General features: G+C 37.1%; 1 protein-coding gene across 1 annotated transcript in view; it reads left to right on the top strand.

Moving 5' to 3' along the window:
* LOC119653216 (headcase protein) overlaps nucleotides 1-25,882 on the top strand; it is a 109,544-nt gene that overhangs the window by 55,043 nt on the left and 28,619 nt on the right. Inside the window, exon 2 of the mRNA XM_038057788.1 lies at nucleotides 1,451-1,547. Within this exon, the coding sequence (XP_037913716.1) occupies nucleotides 1,451-1,547 (97 nt within the window). The remainder of the gene's footprint in view (nucleotides 1-1,450; nucleotides 1,548-25,882) is intronic.

Here is a 25,882-nt window from a genome sequence, read left to right on the forward strand (position 1 = left end):
AAATATCAGGTAAGTGCACTTAGATAAAATCTAGACCTCAAAATATGTCCCATTCCGATATCTGCTCAAATAAACTTACTAATTGTATATTACCAACTTTTACAAATTTACTGAAAAACCCCCCTTAAATTCATCTTAGAACTTGTAAATTTCGCAGCAGCATAGAGGACCACACTTCGCATACACAAGCCACAAGCAGTTCAAAATTTTGCAATTTCGCGTGAATTTACTGCTTTTAAAGCCATACGAATGAAATGCCGACGAGAATAATTGACATTCGTGAGTTGCATTTATGAAGAATCTACTTCTTAAGCTCATCCTAGGAGCGCTTAATTTTACCCCGGCATAGAGGACAGTCTCCTGCATACATATGGAATGGTTTTATGGAAATCCGACTACTAGTGTCAAAGTTATAGTAGTTCAAAATTACCCATAGCAGTTCAAAATTATTCATTTCGCCACGTCATAATTGACATTCGAATGAAATATTAAAACTCATGAAGAATCTACTTTTCCAAAGCCCTTTTTAAGGTTTTGTGTAAACACAAAACCTTATTAGAATCGAGCTGATGTCTATCTATCTGTTACATTCGATTTATTTGGAAACTGCTAGACCGACTGTCATGAAAATTGGTAAGAGCGTGTGATATGTTGTTCCCTTTACATGCAACAAGTGGCGCCATTTTGTGAATGGAGGGTGCAAAATTTTTTCTCATAAAATGTGGATATGTGTGATATCAAACGAAAGGGTTCAATTACTACTTTTCGAAACTGGTTCCATATTAGATTTCGGGTGAAACATAGGGGAGTGATTGCTGAAAATATACTACCGAAAAATCTAAGAAGAATCATACTCTCGGAATTTAGGCCTCAAAATACATCCGGTTCCTATATCTGCATAAATAAAGCTAGTAATAGTGTATTACCATATTTTAGAAATTCCGCCGGAAACCCTCCTTAAGTTCATGCTAGAACTAGAAAATTTTGCGTTTGTGTACAGGACTTCTGGTTCTGGGCAGGTTACTGCCATTGACAGAACTGAGCGATTTAAATATCTCGAGTCAATGCTATCAGCCAATGCAGAACTGCGTTATGCTCTTCACATATAGAAACGCAAAACCTTCTATACCTGAAATGTGTCAAGCTTCCGGTTTCTCGACTTGTTTCTTTTTGTTTCATTCTTTATATTTTAAATAAAAATCTCAAATAATTGATGATGATATTTGGAAAACACTATTCTTTGCGTGACGTTGAAATTGTATTTATAAATATTTAGATACGCCAGACAAAATCACATGCATCTGCTGCATGGGAATCTAAAAACAACTAAGTAAGAAATAAACTGCGAGTAAATTAATTTTGAATTAAAAGAATGCACTATACGAATCAAATTAAATATTTTCCTATTTCTAATCACATCATTACGAACATTTTTTCTTCTCCTCTGCAGTTCAACATCAGGTTGCAATGGCATTTTTTCACGTCGGTTGGATTTTTCGTCATTCAATTTGCTCCCAGCTACACGACTCAATTCGTATCAAGTCAAGGTAAGTTCAGTTTTGTACCTAACATCCAAATAGTACTTGCGAATTCCAGAAATAATCTGATATCATCAATTGTGTCCCGTAAGGACTTTCTTACTCTGCTACATGAAGATGTTAATCTCGAATTATTGCTAGTATTACAACTAAATTGCATTATATTGAGGGAGGAAGTTATCACGGCACCAATAATCTTATCGAAAGAGATAATAGGGCAAGTGTAAGCTCTTGGACTGTAGCTTGCATTTCATTGAAAGTACGTGAGGTAATTCTGGGTGTTCTTTTTCTACAATTTTTCTTTTGCTTAATTTCTGGGGATTTGTTTTTCGGATTACATTTTATCGAAATAAACAGTTCATTGCTTGGTAATTTGTATCTTTCTGGGCAAAAATTTCAGAACGCAATGGAATAAAAATATTTTCTAACAAAAGTCCAGAAAAATCTGGCCACAGAAAATTATTAATTAGATTAACAATATTGGTGGCTAGTACTTGCATTTGCACAGCATTAAGTGTGGTGATAAAGAAACTGAAACAATCCCATTGTTGGGGGGAAGAGACTTTATGGATGTCCTATACTCCAGAAAATAGTGAACAGTAGATGTATAACGATACTGCTAGTAATGTAACAATTGTAATTAGAAATGCTTTAATTTCGCATCACGTTCAACGTAAATGGTTTCATTCCTTCCGTAATATATTTTATATTTTGGTGGATAATAGGAGTTGGTTAAAGGCTTTTTTGCATGTCGTTTTCAGTTTAGTTTAGCAATAATGGAGATTATTGCTTATATCGTAATAATGAGGTAGATATGCATATTTATAATCTAGCTCTGAACATGCTAAACGGCGATACGTAAAGGGAAAAATATCATTTAAAATCATGAACGTAGAAATAATATCTAAAGACTATCCTATTTTTGTCCTTATTTAGCTGATAAATTTCCCAAATAATACATTACAGAAAGTTCGTTGAAGTCATGGCAAGTTAGATGAAGGTTTGGATTTCTAATCATGGGTCATCCACAAAAAACCTGATTCAATATTTTAGTTGTCTTCATATCTAACAGACAATTCGGAAGCTCATTGGATCATTGGGAACGTTGACATTTTAATTAAGACGAATCCCCATTGTATGAGTTCGACTTTTATTTTCCTGGTCAGACAGCTTGCTTACAAAAGCAATCTTTGCGACCACGGATGTCCGATTTAAATGCACCAGAACAAATATAGAGTCATTCCATCTGACGTTTTCTTGTTTTTATATTCCAGAAAAGCACAAGCATATACCGTAGTGGTAAAAAAAACCCAAGGGCAATTTTTTTGCGGATAGGTGGTTTTGAGGTATATTCCGACAAGAAACGTTATCTAAAGGGTACTCTTTAATTTGCTTTGGATCTATTGGTGTTCAAGGGCAAAAGTAACATCAATTTGATCATTGTTGACATATCAGGGAGACATGCAGAAATCCTCTGTACAGAGTATTAACTAGTATTTTTTTGAGTTTTTAATGTCATTATTACGATTTTTGCCACTATCTGGATTTCACTTTTGCCTCCGGAAATAGAGTTTCTTCTGCTTTTCGCCCTTAGCAAGGCTTTTATTTTATCTTGTTTCGTTGATTCGTTTTATATTGTGTCCAACAGTTGTAGGTAATATTCTTGTAAAAAAAAACATATACAACTTCTTTTACCCCCTTTCCGAGCATTTATGTATTTCGTACGACGGTGTCCGGACAGACCGTATCATTGAATCGTCTGAGATATATATGAACCGTGAACACCATCATAAGAAATGTATGTGTTCAGGCATGGGATAAAAGGAGTTGTATTTATTTTGTTAACGTAATACAGCCTGTTGGATATAATGTGAAGAAAATTAAGGAAATATGCTAAAAACTCTACTTTCGTCGACAAATTTGAAATCCGGACAGAGCTGGAAAATTCTAATGACATTAAAAATTCTAATTAGTCGCCAAACCGGAAGCTGGGTGCTACACAAGGTTTCCCTATGTGAGGAAAGATGTGTACATGACAGTTCCGTGGGTACGTAGTTAAAATTCAATTGACCTCGATTTTTTAAAAAGTCACTTACAGAAATAATTTGATCCGGAAAGCGCTGTATTAATAATACTCAACCGCATACGCTTCACACTAGGAGTTCAATATTATTAGCAACATGTTTCCATTTTACCCCGGGCCCAAAAGCATAATTAAAAAAAGCTAAGAAAGGAAAACAAAAATGTTCCCATTACCAAGTTCACTTTACATAGGGATGACGTCATACGCATCTTACAGAGCAATAAATTTATGCGAAATGCAAAGCTTTGACCTTTTATAACTTTGTTTATAAAAGATTGCGTTCAAACTTTCCACATTTATGTACCGTATTATCATCTATATTGCTACTGTACTTCTAAGATGAATTTAGAGAAATTATCGGGAAAATTTCTAAAATTTGGTAATATACCATTATTAACTTTTATTTGTGCGATTATTAAAATGGGATGTATTTTGAGACCCAGTTTTTAAGATAATTATGCACCATGGGAATATTTTTTAGATTTAGATTAGATATATGGTTAGTCCCCTGCTTAATCCCAATTGAAAGTGATGTTGCATGTAAACGGGCACACAGATCGCGAACAAAACTAGCACTATTCATATACAAATAACTAAACAAATCGGGAAACCGGAAGCTCAGCGCTTTAGATATGAAAGGTTTTGTGTATTTCCTTTATGAAGAGATTTGAGTGTTCATTTGTTGGCGATAACTTTGTTAGTAATACTGCGATTTTCACCAAATTTGGCAGGATTATGTTCTATGCTGTAGCCTACATTACTGCATTCCGAAGCCTTGGTACCATATAGTGGCCGTCCCCTGATTTTTTTCAGATTTTTCGGTTCTGTAGTTTCTGAGAATGGGTTCGTTAAAAAAACTAAACTAAACAAATCGGGAAACCGGAAGCTCAGCGCTTTAGATATGAAAGGTTTTGTGTATTTCCTTTATGAAGAGATTTGAGTGTTCATTTGTTGGCGATAACTTTGTTAGTAATACTGCGATTTTCACCAAATTTGGCAGGATTATGTTCTATGCTGTAGCCTACATTACTGCATTCCGAAGCCTTGGTACCATATAGTGGCCGTCCCCTGATTTTTTTCAGATTTTTCGGTTCTGTAGTTTCTGAGAATGGGTTCGTTAAAAAAATGATCACTTTCAACCCCCGCACCCCCGCATTCCCCACCTTTACAACAAATGTCAAAACTAAGACCATTTTCGAAAAGTACTAACCGAGACCTTTAATTTGATACCCCACATGACTTTTGCATGTATGGGGATCCCCCTTAAATTTGTCGTAAAAAGATGTAACTCACTATATGCGTGAGCGTTCACAGTTCCCACCTTTCTACCAAATTTGGTCCGTCTCCGAGAAAAATGCGTGTGACGGGCAGACAGACAGTAAACCGATTTTAATAAGGTTTTGTGTTGTTGTGTTGTGCTAAAAAATGCAAATTAAAATGTCTCTATCGCCCCTGCCGTTCAAATAACTTCACTTTATATGATGATGATCTTATACCTCTTAGAGTGCAATAAATTTTCACGAAATGCGAAATGATGTCCATAATTTTGTGAATAATATTAGGTTGTTGCACATGAAATGGCCGATCTGGTACTAAAATTTGAAACTACTGTGAAGCTTACACAAGTTTAATTAAGCAAAATAGGTACCAGTCTATTCAAAACACTTCTCCCAGCGAGATACAAGAGCATGTATGCCAGTTTCGTAAAAGTCCAATTTTCGGGTGTTGACAAACTCATCGAAGGTAATTTTAATGGCCTCTTCATTCCTAAATTTCTAATCCTAAAAATAAAATTCCTAAAAGTGACCTAAATGCTTAAAAAAGGGGCAGTCGGTTGGCGAAAGGTCCGGAGAATATGGTGGATGAGGCAGAGTCTCATACTGCAATTCGTTCAACTTTTGAACCGTCGTTCTGGATTCATGAGGTCGTGCATTGTCGTGAAGGAGTATCACACCATCTCTGTTGACTAATCTCGGCCGTTGCATACTCACAGTCACCATTACCTTCTTCGAATGCGGGCTCGGTTTCGGCATATGCATCGGTTGCTCATCAGCATCTAGCCATTGTTCTGATCGTCGACGATTGTCGTATAATATCCACTTTTCCTTACATATCACTATTCTGTGCAAAAAGGGATCGCTTATGTTGCGGAAGAGTAAAGAACTGCAAATTTCCTTTCGAAGCGCCGTGTTTTGCTCCGTAAGGGCATGCGGAACATGTTGAGCTTTTTCACCTTTCCACTGGTGATGAAAGTGGATGACGTACGTCAATCTCAAACGAAAAAGATCGTGGTCGAAGCGTGGCGAGCCGGCCCAAACCATCGCCCAGCCCGAATTGACGGCCAGGAAGGTTTTGCTGTGTGTTTGGTGGGATTGGAAGGGAATCATCCACTATGAGCTGTTCAACTATCGCCAGACCCTCAATTCGATCCTCTCTCTTTCGGTCCATGCAAAACGCTCTTGGTGCTACTAAGTTGGCTTCAAAAGAGGCTTGAGAAAACTGGCTGTCCGAGTTTTTTGCAAATAAGGAAGGAGGGTTTTAAAAGGGGGGGACAATAAGGATAAGTTGCCCTCTAAATGGCAATAAGTTTGCGAACAAAACGGCGCATATTTAACTTAAATCGGACAATTCTAGGTATGTTAAATAAAGCGTCAAATTTCGATCACAAATACGATATTTCTTTTTCCCCAACCCAATATTAGTATTGCTTTTGTTGTTAATGACGTTTCATAGGGTATCCGTTAATTTTTTTATCAGATGTTTCGGTTGCTTTGTTTTTGAGAATGGAAGTTGGCAATCTTAACTCCCACTCTCCCTTTTACACCTAATATCAGAAAACCTTTCATTTGATTCTTCACATGGCCAAGGAAAACATGGTACTTTTAAAACACAAAATTATTAACTGGGGCAGGATTCTAGCGGTTTTAAAACATTTCGAAGGGGTAGCGAGCCCTTCGGATTTAAATTTAGGATGACGTCATACGAAGTAACCAGTGTTTAGAATACTTGGAGGCAATATTCTCCTATTCTTTTTATACGTAATCCGAGCTCGGTTTAGTTTGTAAAATTCGATTCGATTATTCAGATAGTCTCGTTTGTTTCAACCGGGATGCAGCCGCTAGGTTTCAGAAGTTTCCAGTATCTTTGGGCAATTGCATAATCGCTCCCGATTTTGGTTTTTTCTTTCATAAAAATTCCTTGGAATATGCACTTTCTCGACACTCATACTCATTTAACTTCAAAATTCGAACATAAGCTCCATAATGCGAATAATTTGTTGCATTTGGTAGCCATTGTGTATGTTAATATATGCCTCATTTTGAATTGTTATTATAACGTCTTTTTTAAGTATTTGGCGAGCATATGCAAAGTATCTAGTAAATCAATTGTGAATATTCCAAGCTATTTATCAAAAGCGAGGGGAAAATATATTTCACTCGTTTGCATGGCTGAGGCGATGTTTGCGAAATTGAATTTTGCGGACGAAGGACACTCCTACATGGAGAAAGTATGAGTCTGTCTGAACTTTCCTTGATTGTTTGTTCCATAACTTTCTGTACTGATAATAACGAAGAGTAGTAAATATAAATAATAGGTCTTGCTTATAAATTTATTACTCTTGAGAAACTCTAGAAGCAGTTTTCTGTCGTCAGAGTAATGTTTTGCTAAGTGGCTCTATATGTTATGCTGAATGTCTTTTCAATGGTTTTTCGTGATAACTTTTCTTTCTCTTTGACAATTTAGTGTTGTTTTGATTCGAAGCTAGATTTTTATTTATTACGTATAATGAAGTGACTTCTTTGTTGTAGAATTTCAACAAAGTTGTATCTCATTCATAACTTTATAAAGGAGAGGGGCGAATTAACTTTCGCACAGAGAAAAAAAGTTGCCGAAATCTCGGGCATGCTGCATTTAGATACAATATTAATGTTAGATATATTGAATTAGAATTATAGCTAAAATTAGCGCTTACTATCAAATAGATTTTTAGTGGTGCGCATAATTAGTTTTCTGTAAAACAAAACCTTATTAAAATCGATTCATCGTTTGTCTGTCTGTCACACGCATTTTTCTCTAAAACGACTAAATCAGTCCGAACAAGATTTGGTACACAGATGGGAATTATGGAATCCCATGCATACAGTGAGTGACATAAATGTACGTGGAGTTTAAAGGGGGACTTCCCATACATGTAAACGGGGATGTAAAGATTTTTTTCTTCGAATATAGTCGTGGGGGGTATCAGGTCTTAATTAGTACTTTCCGAACCTGATAATAATTTTGACGTGAAATGCAAAGTAAACAGTTAAAATGTACACACTTGAAGTGAGACAGGACTTCTTTTTTGGAAACTACCCAACCTAAGTAAGTATAAGTAAGTATATTATAAACTTTTAGAAATTCATTCGGGTGAAAGTTTAAAGTCGAATTTATGAATCCTATGAATCTACTTCTCCCCTAAATATCTGCTCAAATAAACTTACTAATAGTATATTACCAACTTTTAGAAATTGATTGAAAACCCCCGTTAAGTTCATCCTAGGAGAACTAAGAATTTGCACCGGCGTAGAGGACAGTATCGTGCATACGGATGCCAAGTTTCATGGAAATCCGGCTATTAGTGTCAAAGTTATAACAGTTCAAATTATCAATTTCGTGCGAATTTACCGCATATTAAGCCATACAAATAAGATGTTGACATCATAATTAACGAGAATAATTGACATTCGAGTGAAACATTAAAACACCATTCATGAAAAATATAGTTCTCCCAGCCCTTTAAAGGTTTTGTGTAAAACAAAACCTTATTAAAATCGGTTTACTGTCTGTGTGTCAGTCACACGCATTTTTCTGGGAGACTAGCATCGATTAACACCAAATTTGGTAGAAGGGTGGAAACTGTGAACGCCCACGCATACAGTGAGTTATATCCTTTTACGTCGCAATTAAGGGGGGTCCCCATATATGCAAAAGAGGGGTTTAACTTTTTTTTACCAAATCTAGTCATGTGAGGTATCAAATGAAAGATCTCGGTTAGTACTTTCCAAAGCTTTTAGCTCTTAGTTTTAACATTTGTTTGAAAGGCGGGGAGTTCGAACTGCCCAGCCGAAAAATCCAAAAAACTCGTGAGGCTTTTCTATATGGTGGCTAGGCTTCGAAATACCTTTCATACCCCTTAAGTTCATCCTTGCAACACAAAATTTTGCTGCAATGTAGGCTATATATTGTCACTTCTTTGGAAATGTAAGATTTTGAATGTCAATATCACCCGAAAGTGAATATTCTCACATAGTATAATATATGCGTATATTACGTGCTACGTACTAATAGGAAAAATTGACAATCCAATGTTTTTACAGAAGAAATACACAAAACTTATCATACCTGAAGTGTCCAGCTTTCGGTTTCTCGACTTGTTTGTATCTGTTGTAGGTTAAGTTCGTCACATTTGCTATTAATATTAAACTCAGAGTGTGAAGCGTATGAGGTTGGCTATTACCAATACCGTGCTTTCCATCAAATTATAATATTTATTTAAATCGTTTTCTAAAAACTAGAGGGTAATGGAATTTTTAACTGTGTAACACGGAACTGTCATGCACTCATCGCTCCTCACATATTCTACTTTTTCTTCAGCCTTTATTCTGTTCAGAAGCGGGGTCGGCTAAGCATGATCGGTTTCGCCATTTTATTTCATCAAATGCCTGATATGGATGTAATCGCGTCCCATCCAGCGAATCAAACAACCGTTGTTTTGGCTGCCCCTTTGGTCGTTTACCATCGACCTCGATGTTCACACGAATCTTGGCGGGTGAATTCTCGTTTGCGTGAATTACGTGACCACATCATCGAAGACGCCTCTCATAATTTTTCCACGATCGGTACAACTCCATATCATACGCGGATGTCTTCATTCGGGATGTGATCAAAACATGTCACGCAACTAGTCCAACGCAACATCTTTCTCTTCGTTTCCGTAAGACGTCTTTCATTGTTTTTTTATAGTCGGTCAACACTCAGAACCGTAGATAGCGACAGGACGGACGACATTGCGGTAAATTTTAGATTTGAGATGTTTATTTTTACGTCGATCACAAAGAACATCGGTAGTGGAGTGCCACTTCATCAAGGTTGCGTTAATACGTGGAGCAAATTCATTACGCAGTTCTCCATTGGCTGATAGCATTGACCCGAGTTTCTTAAATCGTTTATTTCTGGGCAGGTCACTGCCGCTAACAGAACAGAGTGATTTAAATATTTCGAGCCAATGGAGAGCTGCGTTATGCTCTCTCATAGGGAAACAAAACTTGTTATACCTGAAGCGTCAAGCTTCCGGTTTCCCGACTTGTTAAATTGGTTGAAGAGGAATATGTTCTCTGAATTAATTGAATGGAAAGAAAATAACGAATTTTATTTCGAAAATTACTTCATTCTCATAGAATGAATAATGGATTCATAGAATGACTCCGTCTTAGACGGTCCGGAGCTCGTTTAAGAGAAGAGGAAAGAGTCACTAGTTTGATTGGCCATGCAGTGGATAATGTAAACACAAGTTATGGTCGTTTTTGCCGTTCGCCGCTTTAAAATTTCGAGCGGAAATATTCAAAGAGTTGCAGTATAATTTGTATGGTTGCTCTGTTTTGGTGTTTCATAGGGCATGCCGGTTTGCTGGTCCATAATTAACATGGGGATAAAAGAATTCTCCATAACAGAAAATGTGAGAAATCATTTTTACAAAGAAAGTGTTTGGCTAACTAAAGCACATTATGTAACTAAAGTGTGAGTGGTTAGACATTAACAGATGTTTCCATCATTCATTATATTTTAGACAGGAACGCAACAGTTTATTGTATCTATTACCCCGTCAGAAAGCAAAAACTCTTATTATTCAGCACCTTTTATCATTTAGTCATTTGGTATAGTGTTGATGATGCGATAGTTGCTGTCACCAACATCCCTTGTCACCATTAATAAAGACGTTGACTGAATATGCTTTCCACTGCTTCCTATAATGAAGTCTAAACGCACTCTACTGTATCATCCGAACAGTAAATAGATCCCTCTATATAAATAATAAATAAAACGTTTCACATTAAGGTTTGCACTTTCACCCTCCTCTGGCGTTTGCTTAATTAATACGAATTAGCTTTAAACTACCTTTACAGCTTTATGAGGGATTTTTCCACGGTACCCTAGTGACGACAAAGACCAGTAATTAGCATACGGGATAACATAGAATGGAAACGGTAATCATCAATCCGGGTTCGTATCAAAACAGGGATATTGTGTATGCATTCAAATTTTAACGGTTAGTTTAATCTCAAACTCAAGTCAATATTTAATATCTGTAAATTCTTTTAATAGAATTCTCACATTCGGATGGCCCGAATTTTTGTTAGGAAATTATTTTTTTTGAACTGAAAAGCACTCTATATTATAATTATTCAATATTTATGAGTAGCACGTGACCTAGAGCTAGATATTTTGTTAAGACTTTTTCGGAAGGAAATATTTTGTATTACTTGCATCCGGTATTTCGTAATTTGTCGAAATCACAGAATATTTCAAAGTGCTTAACCACTTCTCTAGAAATCATTAAAAAAACACAACTAAGCAGAATTCAATCTGATCTGATAGTCATCCACTAAACACACCGATATTCATGTTATATCAGCAAAATTTTTGAATGTTAGATATGTGTCAGATTCTTGTGTTTTTTTCTTATTGTTTACATAGTTGATCGTGTGGCTGAAGGTGGTGTTTGGTAATTCTGATACGGATGAACATACGGATTTGAAAATAGTGATGAGGCGCGGAAATTTTTGAGAATCGCATCGGATTGTATAGACATTGAACATAAACACTGAGAGTGGATAACTACTGATTGTCACCGAGATTATATCCCCTTGATTTATGTATATGCAAATATAAAAGATAACTTGGTATATGGGGTTTATTTTAGGTAAGGAAGAAAACATGTTACATTTCATCGCACAACTGATAGGTAATGCTTCCGAAAGAAACTAAGGGGAAGCCTGCTTTAGGAGTTCTTTAAATTGCGTTTCCTCCGATTTTTTTAGGGAGGGATAAATTGAATTGAGCTCAGCATATATATAAAAGGTTCATCTGATTACGTTTGGTTGGCATGGAAATTTGTAGAACTTCGTCTCAGTGGTCATCCCCATTGACGTGCAATATACTACTCACAATTCTTCTGTGGGACAAAAAAAGAATCAGGTAAAGTTTTCATTATTAGCTTTTCTTCTGGGGAACTAGAAAAAAAAATCAGAAAGATACCAACATTTTAGCTTTTTGGAGGTTTTTCTGTGTGACAGATCTGATTTACTCGGAAACGGCTGAACCTATTGTCATGAAATTTGATGAGAAGTTGTAGTCCGTGAATCTCTTTAGACACACCATTTTAGTTTTTCTTTCATAGCTTTTTTTTACTTTTTTATATATCAGTACCAATTACTGACATGTGTATGTATATGTACGTACTACTCTGATCAAAAAGTAGTAAGATAATTGAATTGAAATTGAAATTTCCCGGACATTAGGAATAGGGATACTTTCCCTGACTTGGTGAGACCTTAGCTGGCATCTATGTCAACTTTTGAGACCATAACGTCAATGGTTAATGAGGCACGCGTGTTTTCAGACGACAACAAAATAATATTTTTCGATTTTTACAATGAGTGAAAAAATTCAACAATAGAGTGGCATAAAATTTTGTTTTAAAAATGGTTTTTCGATTACTCAAACGTTGGATATGGAAGGCATTTGCTGATAATGTTTTGTCCAGGGCCAGTGTTTTTGATTGGTACAAATTGTTCAAAGAAAGCAAGCTAAACTAAATTCGGCGTAGAATATTGGGAAGGAATAAATATTGATATTCGTTCAGAACTCTTAAATTTAAAAGTGTTGATAACATTACAATCAGTATTCAACATTATTGAATATTTTCAGGCAGTGCTTTTTGACGAATTGACGTTCTAATGCTTTACGGAAGTCAGTAGGTTGGTCAGAAGGCGTACGAGAGAGAAGTTTGATGAGTCCTGCATTAAAAGAATCGTTAAGAATTCGCCATTTCTAATGGTACGGGAAACAATCACCATTAATGGGACAGGACACCTTTATTTTGCCGAGAAAGCCATGATACATTGCAAATATGAATATTTTTGAAGACTGTCGCAGTGCCATATTTACCTTAATACAAGTTGGCGACCTATGCCACATTGCGAAATCCATCCAAAATCCCTTTCGCCTGATTTGAACCCAGTAATGCGCTGAATAATGAGACAACTTTACAGAGAACATCATACAAATCGATCAATTTTAATGGATAATATTAAAAACATGTGCCGTGAGATGTTAGCTTGCATAGAAAGTATTCCAAGGAGAATATTTTCTCATTGGTATAGACCAATGTACGATAGATCATTTTCACATTTATAGAACTACTTTTTAATTCGCTACTTTCGAAGAGAGCAATTTAATCTATCAGAGGAGATAATGAATCAGCTGAAATTTCTGACGACGTTGCCTCTCCAAAATGTTTTGTGAATTTTTAATGTAATGCCGGGTACACATTCTTGGCACTTGTCTCATACTCCAAACCTTTCAAACGTTTAAATCGATTTTGGGGAATCAAACATCGCCGTTCATACGCTTGCAAGTGCGTTAGTATGTTCTGAACATCATGATTTGATGCATGCGCTTGCGGAAACTACACTTTGATTTGTGTCAAACGACCGTCGCTGGATCGGATCGGATACGAGGCTTGTCATTCTACAAAAACCAAGGCAAATGCTCTCTCCACCCGTTTGCAACGGCTTGTTGAGGCTTGGCAAGCGTAGGAACCAGCCATAAGAATACGTATTTGGTTGGTCGATGGTTTGCACTTTATATGTACTAAGTGTATTCATTTTAATGTAACATTTTATGTACATATGGTATTGTAGGGTGTAGTAAAACAATTTCAACCTGTTATAAGTTTATGAGTAATACATAGTAGGAATTTGTTTGGTATCTCACATGGCTATATTCGGTGAAAAAAAAGATTTCATCAGACTTTTGCATGAATGGGGACGGGAAGTGTCCTTTACGATGATCAACATCAATCAACACATTCAACCGAAATTTTCCACAGTTTGGTTTGCTTTACGAGCCTCTAGGAGTGTGAGTGCTGAGTAAAGACAACAAAGGTAATGTTGTGGAAACCAACGATGTCCAGCTAGATCACTGACATAACTTAATATGATCACATCTGAAGTTTCAAGAAAAGCGATGTCGACCGCAAGCTCATGTCTCCTGTGCTGACGATAGAACTGCTAGTTAAAATTGGTCTGATGATTTAAGGCAATTGGAAATCATAAAAATGTAGTTAAATAGTATCTTGAAGTGATTTCGATTTCACTCGAGACAAAATTCCAATCGAATAATGACGAATTTTGGATAATGGTATGCATATATTTTGAAAATCCGGACTTGTATAGAATTAGCAAGAATACAGGATATTTAATAAACATTTCATAAAGATTTTTCTGGAATTACGGAAGATGTAAATAGACGGTTGCAAGAGCTATCAAGAAGATATCATACATGAAACGTGGTATTCACACTAATAATAATAATAGTGTTATGGGAAGTTGCACTGCGTTTTAGAAGAATCATTGTGCTTATTATCATCTATAAGATATTCTCCACTATCTTGCTAGGCCGGATAGCCCCATACGCCCAAAATATCAATGGCCCATACCAAAGAGGCTTCACTCCAGACAAATCAGCAACAGATCAGATTTTCTCTCTGCGGCAAGTGACGGAAAAACTGTTGGAATATGGACACCAGTTGCACCATCTATTCATCGACTTTAAAGCCGCCTATGATAGCATAGCCAGGGTAATACTGTACACGGCCCCTAGGAGAAAAAGTCCGTGAAATTCATCGACTAAAATATCATAAGTCGCCAGGAGCCGATGGAATTACAGCCGAATTGGTTAAATATGGAAGCGACCAGTTACACCAAGTGTTTCATCAATTGATGCTCAAGGTAAGGGACAGCAAATCAATGCCTGACGATTGGCAACGAGGCATTATTTGTTTTATACATAAAAAGGCAGATATCACACAGTGCAGCAATTACAGAGGTATTTCGTTGCTGAGTATCATCTATAAGATATTCTTCTCTATCTTGCTAGACCGGATAGCCCCATACGCCCAGAACATCATTGACCCATACCAAAGAGGCTTCACTCCAGGCAAATCAGCAACAGATCAGATTTTTTCTCTGCGCCAAGCGATGGAAAAACTGTTGGAATATGGACAACAGTTGCACCATCTATTCATCGACTTTAAAGCCGCCTATTTATTTATTTATTTATATGAGAGAATTCGGTATTGCAAAGAAAGTGATATGCCTGAAAAGGCTGACCCTCACCAATGTGCGAGGCCAGATAAAAGCAGCAGGATCACGCACAATACCATTCGAGATCAACAACGGTCTACGACAAGGGGATGCTCTATCATGCGTCCTCTTTAACTTGGCCCTCGAGAAAGTGATCCGTGTTGCTGAGGTAAATGCAAGAGGTACGATCCTCTTTAAGTCCACCCAACTACTGGCCTATGCTGGCGATATCGACATCATGGGAAGAACGACCCGAAACTTACAAACTGCCTTCATCCAGATCGAGCAGGCGACCACTGGGGCGAGATCTTGGGCTGCACATCAATGAAGGCAAAACAAAATATATGGTGGCAACGTCATCACCGAAAACCAACCAACCGTTCACAAGCGGGGTCGGCTCGTCGTGATCGGCTTCGCCATTTGGCTCTATCGAATGCCTGATCTGGGTGCAATCTCGAGGCTTTCAAATCCCCATCCAGCGTATCAAGCCACCGTTGCTTAGGTCTGCCTTTTGGTCGTTTACCATCGACTTCGATGTTCAGACCAATCTTTGCAAGTGAATTCTCGTTTGCACGAATTGCGTGACCATACCATCGAAGACGCCTCTCTCGCAACTTTTCCACGATCGGTGCAACTCCATAACGATCGCGGATATCCTCATTTCGGATGTGATCTAAACGTGTGACGCCACTAGTTCAAAGTAGCATCTTCGTTTCTATTACCGCGAGACGCCGTTCATTGTCTTTTATGGTCGGCCAACACTCAGAACCATAGAGAGCGACTGGACGGACGACATTGCGGTAAATTTTAGATTTGAGACGTTCGTTGATACGTCGATCACAAAGGACACCAGTTGTGGAATGCCACTTCATCCAGGTTGCGTTAATGCGTGAAGCAATTTCATAACGCAGCTCTCCATTGGCTGATAGTGTTGACCCGAGGTATTTAAATCGCTCAGTTCTGGGCAGATCACTGCCGCTGACAGTGATTGTGCCTGTTTCATGGGGATCGGTCGTCAGAAATTCAGTTTTGTTTAAATTCAATCTGAGACCGTGTTGCATGAGGCGATCATTCCATTTTTGGACCAGTTGCTCGAGATCATTTTTACTATCAGATGCTAGGAAAACATCATCTGCATAAAGCAATGTGTAGGGCGCTGGACGTTGGATATCCCGTGTGACGGTGTCCATAACAAGGACAAAGAGGAGTGGTGAGAGGGCACTTCCTTGATGAACTCCAACAGAGACACGAAGCGGTTTTGATACACCCGCCATACTTCGAACTTTACTTTTCGGATCGCGGTAGAGCAATTGAACCCAGCGCACGAGTTCTTCTGGCACGAAGTGTTGTCGTAAAGCATACCAGATGAGTTCGTGTGGTACACGGTCAAACGCTTTCTCTAGATCCAGAAAGGCAATGTAAAGAGGTCGATGCTTCTCACGGTGTTTCTCCATGAGTAACCGCGCAGCGTGTATTGTGTCAGTAGTTCCGCAGTTCTTGACAAATCCGGATTAATTCACGATTATTTCAACGATTTCGCGAATACGGTTGTCAAGAATGCGTTCAAAAATTTTCATGGTATGGGAAAGTAACCGGATCGGACGGTAATTTGAACATTCTGCTGGACTACCTTTCTTTTTCCATATTGGAACAGTGGTACTTTCTTGCCAGTCAGATGGTGTTCTTCCTTTCTGAATAACCCGGTTAAGAATTCACTGAGCCACAGTGTTGGGTCCCAGCTCTTCGCTTTCCAGAGCTCAGATGCGATGTCGTCAGGTCCTGTTGCTTTCCCCGATTTCATTTGTTTTATTGCCTCCTCGACTTCAGTTGCGCTGACTGGTGGAACTGCTCCAAATGTGGGCAATGATTGTGGAAGTGGAGGATGAGCAAATTCTTCAGTTGAAATCTGCTCGAAGTATTCTCGCCATCTATCCGTTGCGGCTCGACGGTTGGTAAGCAAAGTACCGTTCTTGTCATTAACACAACAGAAGTGTTCGATATCCTGTGTGCGTTTATCACGGCTTTTAGCAAGTCGATACAGATCTCTCTCGCCATCCCGAGTGTCCAGTTTATCAACCGATAACAGCTACGATGATGAAATCCGCGCACGGTTGTTGTCAGCCAATAGAGCATATTTCAGCTTACAAAACCTGTTCCGCTCGAAACGTCTCACCATAGGGTCAAAGCTTACAGTAAGAGCTTTGATCCTATGGTGAGACGTTGACAATAACAATGATCTAGCCAGTTCTCATGTATTCCTCGCAGACTTAGCAAGAAGAATTGCGAACTCTTGGCCGTGTTCGAGAGAAGAATCTTCCGAAGAATTTTTGGCCTCCTACATAAGGATGGACTATTCCGTAGCTTACATAACGATGAAATCTATGAGCGATACCATGACCGTCCGGATGTGGATGAAATCCGGCTCAATGGGTTACAGTGGGGAGGTCACTTAATCCGTATGGATGAGGATGATCCTGCCCGGAAAGTCTATAAGGACAATATCTATGGAACCAGAAAACGAGGTAGACCCTGCCTAAGATGGAACCATGGCGTAGGCCAGCACACCAGACAGCTTTTAGGGATATCGAATTGGTGGACCTCGGCGGAAAACCGGGATGTCTGGTGTTCCTTATTAAGGCAGGCCTAGACCGGATACCGGTTGTTGCGCCGTTGATGATGATGATGATTGTGCTTATTTAATTGTTATAGTACACCGATTAACTATAGTATGTCCACCAAGCCGACAGCCAATAGGAAATTTAAGATACCCCTGATTCTCCCAGGTGCTATGATTTACTTTGCACTATTGATGGAAATTACCCCAGAAGATGTATGATGGTTTCATCATTTAAACAAATGTTCGAGCTTTCGTTTTGATTCGTATCTTTAATGAGCACCCCAGATTGCACCACTCCTTGTAAGTTCGCCCATTATACTTCCATCACCCGTTCTTTTCCATTACTTAGCCTGTTAGCCTTGAACTCCTTCCTGATTACTCTTCCGGCTCTATAACTCAGAAATTCGAGACCTTGTTGTGCAAACCAAGCGTATTCAATTTAGCAAGTCAATCTCTAGTTTAAAGCTCACCTGGTTGGACCTTAGTATCTTGATAGTCGTCTTAGTGTCCGTAAGAATTGGAATGTTCTCTCTCCTATAGTTTGTCTGGAGGTTGAAGGAGGCATACCTGTAACGTACACACGTTATTGTTCAACATTCTAAATTTCGTGTAATACAGCATACATATATTACAGCAAGAACTTACCAAATCCTCCTGTCTTCTCGGTTGCTTTTCTACTAGATGTCGAGGAGTAACCGACACACGTTCATGATTTTTGTCGTATACTCTGTCTAATGGAACTAATTTCATTTTCGTATCTATAAGTGATAATGTATTATGACTACCACTTCTTTATTCCTAAAATTATGAGAACGTGAAAATTAATATTAATTAAATCTATTAAAAGATTGTATTGTTGATTTGGAAATCATGGAATATTTAATGAATATTTTCCTCAGAGATCTCTCATTGTTTTGATTTTATTCTATAAGATTAAAACTTTTTCATGTTGCAGACGTTCATTTGGCAAATAGGAATATGATACTGTTTGGTCCATATATACTACCAACGAAGCATAGTTACGAGAAAGAATCGTGATTTCCAGTACGCCTTTAGCTTTGGCATATTCTGAAACAGTCTAAGTTCATAAATTTATTGAACGTGTCAATAACGTATAGTATTTTTGGGAGGGCTATTTGTCCAGATTATATTGCTATACTAATTGGAAAACTTGTTGATTTAATGAGTGCATAATATGTTATTTGTTCGTAAACAGAGCCGCATATAAAGTTTCTGTCATATTTAGATTGGTATGACCTATATTTTGGAAGATGTGTATTGATTTAGAGGAAAATTCCCTGGAATAGGCAAGACAAGTGCCTTATTGCGGTTCGTAGTTATCTTTCTTTTGCTCTACTTCAAATTTTAGGATTTAATATTAATTATTAAAATTCCGTTAAAAATTAATCTTTTTTTTTTTGTAGAATAAGGCCATGTGGAGTGGAATGAGTTCAATTAGTACTTTTCGAAACATGTTTGATATAGCTTGAAAAGTAGGGGAGTAAGGGCTGTGTTCGCCAAAAAGTGTAACAGGTCTAGTTTTCAAAACCTCTCCAATCGAAAAACCTTTCCGATATCTGCACAAATAACCTTAATAATAGTAATATACTATCGAAATTTGCTCAAATAAAGTTAATAGTAGTACTTTAGCATATTTTAGAAATTTAGCCGGAAACCTACTTAAGTTTATGCTAGGAAGAACATAAGGCGCAACTTTGCATATCGATTACTCGAGACAGATTTTAGGGTAGTGCTTAATTCATATAGATATATTTGGACATTAAACCAGCGTACTTCTGTACGTTGAAATGCCGTTTACTTTTTCTTTAAGATGACCACAGCGCCCCCTTTCGTGGCAGCAGAAAAACACCATTTTTGGAGATAGGTGTATAAATTGCTCTGTATTTCCCTTCCGGTTCTACTCAAGAAAGGATTGCCTTCTTGTCTTGTGGTCGATGTGGATTGTCCCCCTGGGATTCTCATGAAAAACTGTTTTTCATTCCCTGTATCGATGCGCTGCGAAAATGACTTCCGTTTATATCGTGGGGGAAATTGCACACGTTTTGTTGTGTCTCTTGCTCTTCTTGAACTTATGTGATCGTCTGCCGATCTTCTGAATTTTCTCTATCTTTGGGCCGGTTAATCACTCTGAGTCGTTTTTATGTTTGCAAATTATCTTTGTCCAACAATGTCTACAATTCCACATTTTACTTTTTTTCTCGGTTGTTTATCATGCATGCGCGTTTGGCACTTGCTTCAACAGAAAAGCATAAACGTCAAATCTACACGCTGCATGCGCGATCTATTTTCTCATTTCATTGTTGTACACCTGGTAATCCTACTTTAACGACGTCATCATGGATACATTGAATGTACTTTTAAAAAATATATGCAGCTTATGTTGAAATTTATTTATTTCTCACCTTCCCTGTAAATGCTGTTACGCAACCTCTTCGCTGCTCCTAGAAAAACTAGTTAATTCGACTCGATATCTTTAAGTGTTTGGAATGCAACAATCATTAAAATATTGAGTTTTCTTGGCAGTCTATAAAACCTACACCTGCTTCCTAAGATGAATTTCTATGCTGTGCACGTAGAATTATTATTCAAGGAATCTCGTATACATAGATATTTCCATAAAGTCACCACAAAAGCGATACCTTCAATATCTAAGATAAACATTATGCCCACAAGAAATAAACCTCTATGATGTGTCGAATGTTCAAGTTTATCCCTTATTTTACTTATTATATAGCAGATTTCTCGCTGACTCCTCTCCATTCGCCAGGAAGCATTGCACACAACTTTGGTAACTTTCAGCATTAGGGTAAAACGATCCAACTTCATGGTTTTCTACGTAGAGAATCTTATTCGTCTCAAGGCGATGTAAGTGTTTCTTTATCCCTTGCCCCTAGACGCATGGTTTGAATTTTACCCACGAGTGTACATAATGTGGTTTGACTTTTATCGCTTAATGAGAGTATCCATTGTTTCTACAAACATGTATCAGAGTCACGTGAAAAGATAAATATTTAATATGCATATACTTCCCCGCCAAAGTACGTGATAGTTCTGGTTAGTTTGAATTAAATGAATAATAGCCGACAATTTTTTGTATATAATTGCTAAGAATTTTGGAAAGAGGAAGATACTGATGTTGTACTAGGTTGAGTTTTCTTTTTCGTTTGTTTTATAAATCTAAACGGAGAGAAACTTTAATATCATATCGTACGTATATTTTTACAAAGCAACAGTGTTTTCTTTAGAAGCTGGAAAGGATAAAACCAGGCAAGGGGAGTAATACAAAAGTTTCGCAAATAGTACTTCAAGAACATGGAGGATTGTTTTTCAAATTCTAGTCTGTTTGTGAATTTTTCCAAATCGAAAACAAACTGTTCACGAAGGACAATTTATTGTAGATAATATAAAATTCAAAAAGTGGTACAAAAGTTAATTTATTTAACCAGAAAATAAATCCATTTCGGGCTATTTACACAGTTTTGGCGCATTACATAAAAATATAGAAAAATTTATATTATTAATACTTTGTGTACGATCTTTTTGCTTTAATAACGGCCTGGATATGAGACGGTATGCTTTCAACTTGTTTTCGATACCCTTCTTGAGAAATGGAAGTCCACACTTCATTGCAGGGTTGCCAAAAAATCATTTGGGTTTTTTTTAACACGTTTTGATATAACTATAAACTCTATTTTACAGAGTGCCCCACAAATTTTCTATAGGGTTTAAGTCTGATGATTGTTGTGGCCACTCCAGTATTGAAATTATTTTATTCCTTAAGAGTCCTAGTGTTTTTTTGGCTTTATGTTGTACGTCTGTCTCTTTCCGGCAAGATCGGTTTTCGTCATCTACTGGCTCGTGGGAGGTTTAACTGCTATTTTTTGGCCTTATTACCAACAGATTTGAATGATATATTAAATTTGCAGGATATCTACCTATAAGAATGTCTCACTTGCAGCTCCTTTAGGACGTATTTCTCTACTCCGGCACTTAAGTTTTTTGTCTTTGAGTATTCTGCAAACGGTTATGACATTGTTTTATTTATTATTTAAACTTAGTCTTTGATTCACTTTTCACTGTGAATAGAACCCGAAACAAATTGAATGAACGCAAATTTATTTCACTTTACTACCGAAGGAATTGGTGCGACAAAATTGTGTAAATGCCTTACACGTGATCTCGAAATACCGTTCTGTCAAGATATTTTTTGGTGTTGCTAAAGTTTACTAACATTAACCTAGTAGTTTTGCAAAGGGAAGTATATTCATTACCTGTCAGTAAACATTTACACAATTTTGTCCCGCACTGTATATAGCCTAGCCATGCCAGGTTAGAAGAATATATCTTTTCAACTTACGAAAATATGGCATTGAAGCATTATAGAATTAGGTTTTGTTTGCAAATCGGTTCAATGTCTGTCTGTCTGCCTGCCTATCTGTTGCACTTTTCTCAGAAACGACTATACCGATCGACACGAAATTTGGTGCGAAGGTGGGAACTGTGAACGCCCAGACATGCAGAGAGTGATATTCTTCTACGTTGAGATTAAGGGGGGGAGGTCCCCATATATGCAAAAGGGGGGTGTAACATTTTTTTTCACCGAATATAGTCATGTTGGATATCAAATGAAAGGTCTCGATTAGTACATTTCGATCCGATCTTAATTTTGACATCTGTTAAAAAGGCGGGGAGTGGGAGGGGTGAAAAATGATGGTTTTTTTTAACGGTCCCCTATATGGGACGCTCCATATCGATATCTGCTCAAATTAAGTTAATAATAGTATATCACTATATTTTTAGGGGAAATTGAGTAATTGAGTAAAACCCATCTTAAGTTTATCCTAGTTATAAAAGTTCGTAGTAGTATAGAATGTAAAATGAAGCATGTTATCCCCAAGTTTCACAATAGCTCAAAGTTGAATTTACCGTGTAAATTTACTGCAACTAAATATCAATATCGCACTAAAGAGAGTAGGCTGACATGTTAGATGTATATACGTAACGGGATACGTACAAATGAGGTAGTTCTGCACTCAAATATACTCACAGAAGAAGCAAACAAAATCTTTCATACCTGATCGAGCGACTAAAAGTTTGGTTTAAATTATAGCGAAAGGATAAACTAGCCAAGTCAGCGGTGGTCCTATAGTTACTAAACGTAGTTTGAAAATAAAAATGTATATGCCCTTTACTTCTTTCATGGCAAAAACCGGCATGAAACCGCCAAATTACCAACATTGAAATATGAATGTTTTCATTGCCACCACAAGGCACCTTTGTTTTACAACAGGAAAGTGAATCTGTTAATTTAATATATACGGACTATTCCAGTTGTACTTCATTCCCTGAAGAAGTTTAGTTTAGTTAGTTTTTCTTTGATTTTGAAAGTATTTTTTTTTTCAGTAGAAAATGCCACATTTTTCGCAACCGGAAGCAACTAAATATTAGAGACGTAGTGTTATTTGCGTTTTACGCGAAAAAGCTATACGGAGCATCAAATTGAAAAACCGTAGTAATGAAGACAAATAAAGGCCTTTTCAACCCAAGGCTACAAATTTATTACAGTGATGCCAAAGCGGAATCATCGTGGAAAATCAGTTTCAACAGCTACGGTTCAAAGAAGTTTACTGTCCAGTGGTTTAAGAGGTAGCGCAGCCGTAAAAAACGAGATTAGCTGGCGAACATAAGCAATGGGGACTAGAACAGGCACACAACAATCTGACGATCGAGCAATTGGAGAAGGCGTTTTGGACAGATGAATCAAATTTCAAAACATTCGGGTCCAATGGGAGAGTGTTTCCGTGTCGTTCAAAAGTAGAAAGGGCTTTAGATAATTGTGATGTGCAGACTATAAAATACGGAGGAAGCAATGAAATAGTTTGGAGATACATTGGTGGTGGCAAGTCTGTCAACTCAATTCCCCCTGGACTCACCATCATAGGGCGAAATGTTGTTTTCCAACAAGCTAATTATCCAAAGCATTCCTCTAAACTGTGCCAAAACTCCTCAATCGAAGAGAAAAAGGCAACATACAAATCGTGAAATTGTTACCGTAACCACCAGATTTCTCTACCATCGAATTTATTTGGTTCATACCAAAAGCCGAAGGGCCAAGAGTCGATTTCCATCTAGTGCACGGCAGGGAAAAGCTGGAGTATTTCCAAAATTTGCGAGGAGGTAATCAAAAGTCGAGGTGTTCATTTCGAAAGTCCACATTTGATAAAAAAAATTATTTTGCTCGGACTAGTTAAACATTATTATCCTGTAAAGCGACATTTTAAAACAAATAAATGGTTTCTGTAAACTTGTTGGTGTTTCTTCTTAAAAAATCGTATGTTTTAGACGGTAGTATATATGGACCCTTAGAGTAATGCATGTCAGAATATTCACTTTAATGTGATATTGATGATAGAACATATAACTTGAAATTCAGCGAATTCGCTCTTTCAAAATTGTAGTATCGTATTCTATGATAGCTTATATTTTTTTACAATTATCTAAACAAGTTGGGAAACCGGAAGCTGAACGCTTCTGGTATGAAAGGTCTTGTGTATTGCTTACATAAGCCCATTTGAGTGGGCATTTGCCCCACTTGTACCTACTTCGTAACGTTTATGCTTTTAGTTTGTCAGACCATTCACTTTAGTATGATATTGACCTTCAAAGTTTAGAATGCAAGAAATTTACCCAAAAGTAACAACTTTGATCTATTACAACTTTCTTTGTAATCCTGCGATTTCCACCGAAGTGGGCAGTATCAAATATAGCCTAATGGTTCTAGGATAAACTTAATCTCTCAGTGAATTTCTAAAAAATATAAATTATTATATATATTGCACTATACTATTATTAACTTTCTTTAAAGAGGTATCCGTATGGAGAGAATTTTGAGGCCTGGATACAATGTGCATGGACCACAATATTTTTTCAGATAGTTGGATTCTGAGAAAACATTATTGAAGTAGCTAACCCTTTTCTAACTCCCGCACTCCCTTTTGTAATCAATGTCAAAACTAGTATCGGCTTTGTAAAGTACCAATCGAGGACTAAATTGTATAAAAAATTTTGTGTATTTCTTCTATAAATGTGCGATTTGAATGTGCGTTTGCCAGATTAGTACGTATCACGCAATATATGCATATATTATGTGAGAATATCCACTTTCGGGTGATATTGACATTCATAGTGTTGAATTTGCAAAGAAGTGACAAACTTGGTAGAATTATGCTTTATATTATAGCCTACATTATTGTATAATAAAATTTCGTGGTGCTAACATAAACTTAAGGGAGGTTTTGCAGCCAATTACTAAAAATTATAGTAATATACTATTATTAGGTTTATTTGAACAGATATCCGTATGGAAGTTATTTCCGAGACCAGCTACCATATAGTGGCAGCCTTCTGATTTTTATCAGATTTTTCGGTTGGGTAGTTTTTGAGAATGGTTCCGTTAAAGAAATGATAAATTTCAAACCCCGCACTTTCTACCTTTCCAATAAATGTCAAAACTAAGACCGGCTTCGGAAAGTACTAACCGACACCTTTCATTTGATACCCCATATGACTACATTTGGTGAAAAAAATGTACACCCCTTTTGCATGTAAGGGAACCTCCCCTTAAATGAAAATAAAACTCGTATTTCAATCCACTTCAGTCTAACAACGTCGTGGTGGTCGTTCCAGTAATGTTATGTAATATTATGTCAGGCAAAGGTGTGTATGTGATTGGTAATTTTCATACTTAGAGTAGATTTAGAAAAACTGTTCACTAGTTTATAGCTAGCTGCAGATACGAGATCTCGTATGGTGCAGTACATGTGGGACTTTATGGTAGTATTAACATTCTTTGTTGTCTTAGGATAGAGTAGATTCACGCTAGAAAGACAATTTTGATAATAGCTGGAATTCGATATTTTTTTTAATAAATTAAATTAAAATTTTTTCGTGTCTTCCATCCAAGAATCAAACACCTAACCGCTATGACCACCTCTGGAGCTCGGTTAATTTTTCAAAATTCTTCTCACGTTTTGTGGTATCAGTTTTAGAAATCCCTCCTACTGAATTCGACCTATATTAATTATATAATTAAGTATAAGTACCGAAAACATCAGAGTTGCTACATACTTATACGACGCGCTAAGATTGGTAGTATATAATCAAAACAGGATGCAAGAATACACTTACGTCTAAGAGCGTCATACATGTATATTCT

The sequence above is a fragment of the Hermetia illucens genome, chromosome 3 (assembly GCF_905115235.1).
Source record: "Hermetia illucens chromosome 3, iHerIll2.2.curated.20191125, whole genome shotgun sequence".
Taxonomy (NCBI): Eukaryota; Metazoa; Arthropoda; class Insecta; order Diptera; family Stratiomyidae; genus Hermetia; species Hermetia illucens.